This window comes from Microtus ochrogaster, chromosome 7 (assembly GCF_000317375.1).
Source record: "Microtus ochrogaster isolate Prairie Vole_2 chromosome 7, MicOch1.0, whole genome shotgun sequence".
Taxonomy (NCBI): Eukaryota; Metazoa; Chordata; class Mammalia; order Rodentia; family Cricetidae; genus Microtus; species Microtus ochrogaster.
In genome coordinates, this window is record NC_022014.1 from 44,335,766 (window position 1) to 44,343,526 (window position 7,761).

The 7,761-nt window shown below is 41.3% G+C and overlaps 1 protein-coding gene across 1 annotated transcript in view; it reads right to left on the reverse strand.

Annotated features, from left to right (window-relative positions):
- The window catches only part of Meikin (meiotic kinetochore factor), a 39,275-nt gene extending 32,922 nt beyond the window's left edge, over positions 1-6,353 (reverse strand). The window contains exons 1-5 of the mRNA XM_005350069.2: positions 6,248-6,353; positions 6,060-6,153; positions 5,344-5,428; positions 3,624-3,681; positions 2,476-2,503 (exon numbers count right to left, since the gene is read on the reverse strand). Of these exons, the coding sequence (XP_005350126.1) occupies positions 2,476-2,503; positions 3,624-3,681; positions 5,344-5,428; positions 6,060-6,153; positions 6,248-6,353 (371 nt within the window). The remainder of the gene's footprint in view (positions 1-2,475; positions 2,504-3,623; positions 3,682-5,343; positions 5,429-6,059; positions 6,154-6,247) is intronic.
- Between the last annotated feature and the right edge of the window lie 1,408 nt (positions 6,354-7,761).

The following is a 7,761-nucleotide window of genomic DNA, read 5'->3' on the forward strand; positions in this document are numbered from 1 at the left end:
CAATCCTTAGAGAAACTCAAATTGCTCTGCCAGCAACAACAGGATAAGCACCATCACACACACACACACACACACACACACACACACACACACACACACACCACTACCCTGAGAACCATGTGAACACAGGAGCTGACCTGGATACAAACCTGGGGACACACGTATACCTAGGCAGACTACAAACTGGTGGAAAAGTAGCTTGAGCTCAGGTAATATCCAATCGCAAAGGTTAATCCAAGCATGCACAGCATACAACCCTTACAGCTTGTCCTCATTCCTACTTTTCTTCCCTTTCCTCACTTCCTCTTTAGTATTCTTTTTTTAAATTTGAAACAGGATCTTACTATGCAGCCCTGCTGTCCTGGAACTCACTATGTAGAATAGTCTACGCTGAAACTCAGAGATCCTACTGCCTCTGCCTCCTGAGCATTAATCCTCCTGAGGATTAAAGGTGTGCTCCACCATGTGTGACTTTTTTACTTTTTATTACTAATAAACTTAACAATCTTTAAATTACTTGCTTTTTCATTTAATCTCCTAGCTCCTTAGTGAGAATGTAGGCAAATTACCCAGTTGCTTTTTATTGTACTTTAGTATCTGGTTTGTAGTAAAATCATTCTTTCTGTTATAGTTCTCTGCTACTCCCCTATCAGTGATAGTGGGGAATCATAAGCCCAAGAAAAGACCATCCATAAAGAAGATCCACATGAAACAGAACAGTAAATATGGAAAAAAAAACCCAAAAAAACCAATGATAATGGGAAGACTCATCCATTGCATCAGATACACAAACAACACAGAAACATACAAAAATGAACAAGCCAATACAGCACTTTCAAAAGCTTGCAACTCTTCAATAACTAAAAACAAAGATAGTAAACTAAGCAAAAAGCTAAACAAATGACTCAAAAGTTCATTTTTTTTAACAACTTCAGAGTACTCAAACAAGTAGATGATAAAACAAGGAAATCAAGTCAGGGCCTAGATAAAAATTTTAGCAACATGAATAAGAACCTCAATAACCTGGAAAAGAAACTCAGCAAGGAAACTGAAATTCTGAAGAAAAACCAAAACAAAACAAATGTTGGAAATTGAAGAGTTAATTCAGGAAATTAAAAGCATCACTAATATGCTAGGTCAAGCATAAGAAAGAATATCAGGGATCAAAGATGAGGTTGAAGATATACTATACTCAGAGAAAGAAAACGTAAGGGTATCTATAAACATCCAAGAATTCTGGAAAATGATCAAACAAAAAACAAAATCTAAAAATCCAGAAAGTAGAAGGGTAGGAGCTGAGATAATAGCCATAGGCATAGAAAATTAGAGTAAAATTATTTCTAATCTAGTCTCTTTGGAACTTCAGTGCTGGTCAGTCAGCTGACATGCATGCCTCCTTCCCAACCCACAATCCTGGCACTGCTAAACCAATCTATTTAGGGTCTCTCTTCACTGCTACAGGACAAGGAAGCGTGAAACAGAGCTGTACTTAACAGGGCTTTAGGCATGAAGTGGTAGTTGTATGAAATGGTAGTTGCTTCCTTTGCTCTTCAATCAGTAGACACAGCAGAAAAGCCAATGGCTCTTTGTGATACTCCTCTTTTTCACAACCTTCCTTTAGGAATGCCTACAGTTCTGCTTCAGGAAACCTATTGGCTGATATTCCTTAATGGTATTATAAGAATCTGCAGCAAGTGTAATAAAAAGGCTGGGAATCATGGAAAAGAGTAGTAGCTGTGAGTACAGATAGCTGAACAGTCACAGAGATGTTCTGATGGATCTGAGCAAAGACTGAAGGTGGCTAGCCAATGCCACACGCATGCTGTATTTTCTTCTTTACCAGGAGATTTAGAAATACCTTCTGTAACTTATATTAATAACAATGGATCTTGTGAACAGTATATGAGAAGCCAAGAAAATCACAATAAAAAGCATCAAACAGCAGGACACTCTAAAGCGTTTCCTCAGTGGGTCTAGATACTCTCACGTCTTTATATGTCTCCATGTTGGTACTAATCTCAAAATAGACTTTGCTTCTGTGAGCTTTCTTGTCAAAGGAATCATATTATGAAAGACCTAGCAATCTGGTAACAATCTGGAAGAAATCATCTATAGGTCAGTGTCTTTGGGGTAAAAATTTTCTATTTGTAGGAGCCAAAAAAATTCCAGTCTGAACGATGAATGAGTCCAGTGCTGAAGGCACATTTAGAAGTCTAATTGTTTCATCAACACTGTCAATATTCAGGGTCTCACTGGAAGAAAACATGGGCCTTTTCTTTTAATACTGCATACAGGTTTTAATCCAATTCTATTGTCTTAATTTTGCCAATAACTGTCACCAGGGAAATTTTCATTAGATGGCGATATGACTGAAAAAGCAAAAACGATGCTGTCATTAAGTGTCTCCTTGAGTATATATGATGCACATATGCAGCCATAGTCATTGTGCTGGATAGTTTTATGTTAACTTGACACATGCTAAAGTCATCACGGGAAAGGGAGCCTCAACTGAGAAGATGCTCTCGTAAGATTGGACTGTAGGCAAACCTGTAGGGCATTTTCTTAACTGGAGATTGATGTGAGGGCCCAGCCCAGTGTGGTGGGTGGAGCCATTCCTAGACTAATAATCCTATAACAAAGTAGGCCAAGCAAGCCAGGCAAGCCAGTAAGCAGCACTCCCTTGTGGCTTCTACCTCAGCTCCAGTCTCCAGGAGCTCATCTGAGTTCCTGTCCTGACTTCCTTCAAGATGAACAGTGATAAAACACATACTCCTAATAAACCCTTTCCTCCCCAGCTAGCTCTGGTCATGTTTCATCACAGCAAGAGTAACTCTAACTAGGATAGCCATCTTCATCTACACCAGCATATTCTCTCAAAAGCCAAGTTTTTAAAAGCAACAGCGTTCTCTTCTTTGAAAGCAAGCACCACTGATTAAACCAAATTCAACAAGTTATGTGGTGACTGCACTATTTGGAAAATCTACAAACCCAGTTCCCATGGAATCTGGCTTGGTATTTTTCACAAGGGCTCAGGAAACAAAACTTCAGATTTCCTCTTCTATCCTCTCAACTCAGAATCAAAAGGCACCATTGCATTTCGCTGTCACCCTGGGCCCACTAGGGCCAAAACTTGGTTCCACACGGGCAGGTCCACTCCTCAAGGCATGATGCTGCCCTGTGTTGCAGGAGGATGATCCCATCCGTGTGTCAGCTGTACCTGCCTCTGACCTGAGCTTAATTGCTCCGGCCCTGCTGTCCAGCCGTGTGCCCTACCATGACTCCCCCAGCTCAGGGTGCCAGGAAGGCCTGCAGGAAGACCTCTGTACACGCTGTTTCTTTTGCATGGATTTCTCTTAACCATCTTTTGGCATAGCTAATTTCTGTTCCCCTTCAGCTCTCAAGTCAATTGCCAACCACACATGGAAGCTTAATTGATTACATTCAAGTCATTCTCTTTTATAACATGTCATTTACTGGTGTAAACTTGCAGGCATTGAGAATGAGGTCTAGAGCACAGTCAGAGGAAAGACAGCTTCTCTTGTGCTGAAATGAGAAGTCGAGAGATGTCAAGGAGAGCACTATGTTTGCGGAAAAGACAGAAAGCTGTAATCTGTTAGTCTTACCTGAGACCAGTTCACTACTTGATGAGCAACTGTCAATCTTGAAGTCCTTAGTCACTGACTCCTATGTGGAATAAAAATTAAAGATATAGTACAAATTATGAGATAGATATTTTAACTTGATTTTTTGATATTTGATTTGAAAAATGAGCACCAACTTTGTATGTTAATTTCATAGATATGTCGGAATACTGATCACAGATAACCTGCTATTTAACACGGAATCTAAAAATAAATATTAGATTACTATGAATAAATATGGGGAACTAGCACAGTCAGTTCACTATTGAGAGATAAAGTAATAGACAGAAAGTAAGTATTTTTCTGACCACCTAGGAAGGGAGGACTTTTTCTCACCTTTAAATAACAAGTGGAAGCCGGGCGGTGATGGCGCACGGCTTTAATCCCAGCACTCAGGAGGCAGAGGCAGGCGGATCTCTGTGAGTTTCAAGCCAGCCTGGTCTACAAGAGCTAGTTCCAGGACAGGCTTCAAAGCTACAGAGAAACCCTGTCTTGAAAAACAAACAAACAAAAAAAACCGAAAAAAAGTGGACTAAATCAGAAGAAAAATGATATAGAAGTCCAAAATAATAAAATTAAAGACTCATAAGTCAATGGCAATACTTGCTAGGTGTGTAAAACTATCTTCAGTATATAATGAACAGATACTTCACAGCAGAAGAAATACAAGTGGACAACAGTGAGAAAAAAGTCCTGACTTCATCAGCATCCAAAGAAATGGGAAGTAAAATAACACACAGCTTTCTATCTGTCATCAATTTGAGTAAGAGTGTGCCAATTTGCCCATAAGAATCTCAAAGTGTCAAACACATCTACCCTTTGGCCTACTGCAAAGTATTTATCTTAAATAACAACCTTAGGTGCACACAATCCTATAGCAGTATGTCTATCAATACCCACAAAGGCAAACCTTGGAAACTCAGGCTCCCAGTCTCCAGAAAAGTCAGACATATTTTGGTATATCTATTAGATAAAACACTATGAAGACATTAAAATATTATAGATACCTTAAGACTATTTAAAAATAAGGTAATGTGTAAATTGTAAAATGTTTTTAAAGCAGAGAAAAAAGCAGAAAGAAACATACAGCAATTTTAAGCAAGTTTTATATATACTATTTTTAATATTTAAATCATCTTCACAAAATACTTCACCACATACTGTTAAAACATAATGCAAAAAAATCGTTTTTTAAATGTCATATGTGAAACTGCCACCTTCTAAACACAGGCCTGGTGGCCTGAGGCAGAACTGTAAGTTTAAAGCCAGCTTCTGCTGTGCAGTGAGGTCCTGTCTCACAAAGCTAGATTATAATAAAAGAATATTAGCATGCTCAGCGGCACACTGAGTCCTTAGTGATCAGTCATGTTTCTAGTTGCTAATGGACAAACTCAAATGGAAAACAGGCTTTAAAATGTTAAGATTTTGAATCTGCAAAAGAGAACGTTAACAAATAACATTTTCCCAGTACTCACTAAAAGATCTGAAAAAGACGGAACTGTGTAATTATGAACCTACTTAAGTGGAATGCTCAAGGCTCTCTAGGGTGTGTGTGTGTGTGTGTGTGTGTGTGTGTGTGTGTGTGTGTGTGTGTATCAATGTAACAAAAATAGTAGAAACTATCCTTCTATTGTGAGGTGCATCAGCTACTGCCTGTCTCTACCCTAAGCGTATGTAAGAAGCACAGGAAGAACATACATACACTCAATGGAGTTATCTTCTTATCTGGGGTCTCTTTGCCAGGGATATTTTCTTGCAGGCTTTCCCCTCCTGTAATACTTAACTGACTGCAAATAAACAAAACAGTTCAGTTTACAGCATCTGGGTTTGACTGTGTCTTGTTGTAGTTTAAAATCTGAGAGTTCCTTTAAGGAGAGCTTAGAGAACTGACTGGGATTTGCACCAAAAGCTGAATGATGCTGCAGACGCTTTCCTTACAGGTTCTGTCTCGCCTTTAAGTAACGTGGCAAACTCTCCATTCATAAACCGAATCTGTCTGGACTGGGGGCTGTAGCTCAGTTTGGTGGAGGGCCTTAAACCACAGCATAATGGCACAAATTTATAATCCCAGATTTGGGAGGTGGAGGCATGAAATCTATCTGTTAAGGTCAACCTCTACTAGAGAATTTGAGGCCAGCCTGGGCTATATGAGATCCTATCGTTCATAAATATAGATGTGTGCGTTATCTGTAAACGTATATAAAACCTAACACACACATATATGTGAGAGAAGGGCGTGTACGGGAATGTTGTGTGCACACCCCTTTCCCCCAATTTCTGGGTCTGCGTTTTAGGAGCAGAGCCAGCACATTCATTTCCTCCCTTGACTCCTTGAATGAGAAGCTATTAAGCAGAAGCAAAACCTAAAACTTTCTGAGAAAGCCAAGTTGCCCAGGGCTGTTACCCTAGGCTACCCACCTTGGCAACTGTGAGCTGCTACCTCTGGACCTGTTCAATTCCTCTTTCTCAGTAATCTTCCGCAATCCCTGCTCTTTGCCTTTTCCCTTCAGACCTGCGAGAGGGTGCCACGTTTCAGGGGATCTGCTCGTGCCCCCACTCAACCCCGGCCAAGGCCCACCCGCCACCCAGGCCTGCTGAACTTCGACCTGGAGGGGCCTCAGTCTTCCCAGGGACGGCTAGGTCCGGCTTCGGGGTGAGGTTGAGCCTCTCACCATCCCTCTTCTTGCGGGTATAAACCCGTCGAGGCCACATGGCCACTCCACCAAAGCCAGAGGGCCCTACACGCCCCATCTTGTCCATCGCCTTATTGAGGAACTGGCCACCCACAGAGCGATGCCCTGCCGTGCCGTCTTAGTACTACTTTCATAGTCGCAAAGGTTTCTGGGAAGATGGTGGGCGGCTCCGGCCACGCCCTATTGCGGCAAAGCAAAGCCTGGGCTGTGAGAACTGACCCAAGCTCCCTAAGTTTTAAAAGCACTTGTGCACGTGCGCGCGGATACACACACACACACACACACACACACACACACACACACACACACACACACACACACACACACACGCACCTGCGTCCAGCAGGTCATTGCTTTTAGTGGGAATGACCCAATACCTGTAACTCATACAGTGCTGTTCTGAACACCGCCTTGACACCCCCAACCGCGGAGTTTGGGGTTTCTGTGCTTAAGGAATGAAGATGGGAGTTTAGCCTCACTCAGTGCAGGAAGACAAAGGGCAGATTTGTTAGTGAAAGCTCCATCTGATAAGCATATTGAGCACGTGGCAATCATCTTTTTAGTCTTAAGGAAACGCAGCCTTTGACAATATTGAAAATGCGGTCTGTAGCGATGACATTAGGAAGAGCTCGAAGGCTTTTCTGTGCCTCCCCAATGCTCTGTACATATGAGGACTTTCTTAACCATCACTCTTTTCGTTTGTTTTGTTTAGAGATTCAGTCTGTTAGTGAACCTGGAACTCACTGATTTGGCTAGACTGCCTGGCTGGCACACTCCAGACATCCTCGGGTCTCTGCCTCTCCAGCAAGGTGCTTACAGATGCACACTGCCCTGTCAGCTTTTCTAAGAAGATACAGGGGATCTGAACTTAGGTCCTCTTGTTTATGTGGAAAGCACTTTACCAGCTAAGCCATCTCTTATCCTGAGATCCCAATGTATGTGAACACAAACTGAATTTTCATAATAAAATTACACTGAGTTTTACAACTGAAAATCAGCCCATGGAAACATTTATAGCAGTCTATTACTCATCAAAATATGACTTTGTAAATAGCAGAGGGATCTTTATGGGCGTTCTTGCCTGCTTAGATGTATTGGTGCTTTGAGTCACTGACTTAGTGTTGGCTGAGCACCTTGCTGCATTAGGCACTGTCTTGGCGACATGAATAAGTAACAACGGGTCCTTCAGTCAGGGATCTTACAGTCTTGCTGTCCTCTGAGTAGTAATCACAGTCCCAACATTCTCTCTTGAGTCACACCCATAACAAGCAAACAGGCAGTCTCTCTTTCAGATACCAAGTCTCCTGGCTCCTCTCATTGCTTTGGGGTACAAACAAACAACCCACTGCAGTTCTTTTTTATTTTTTTTTTATTTTTTTATTCTATTCTTAATTTTTTTTATTAAGAAAGAAAAAAAATTTTTCCGC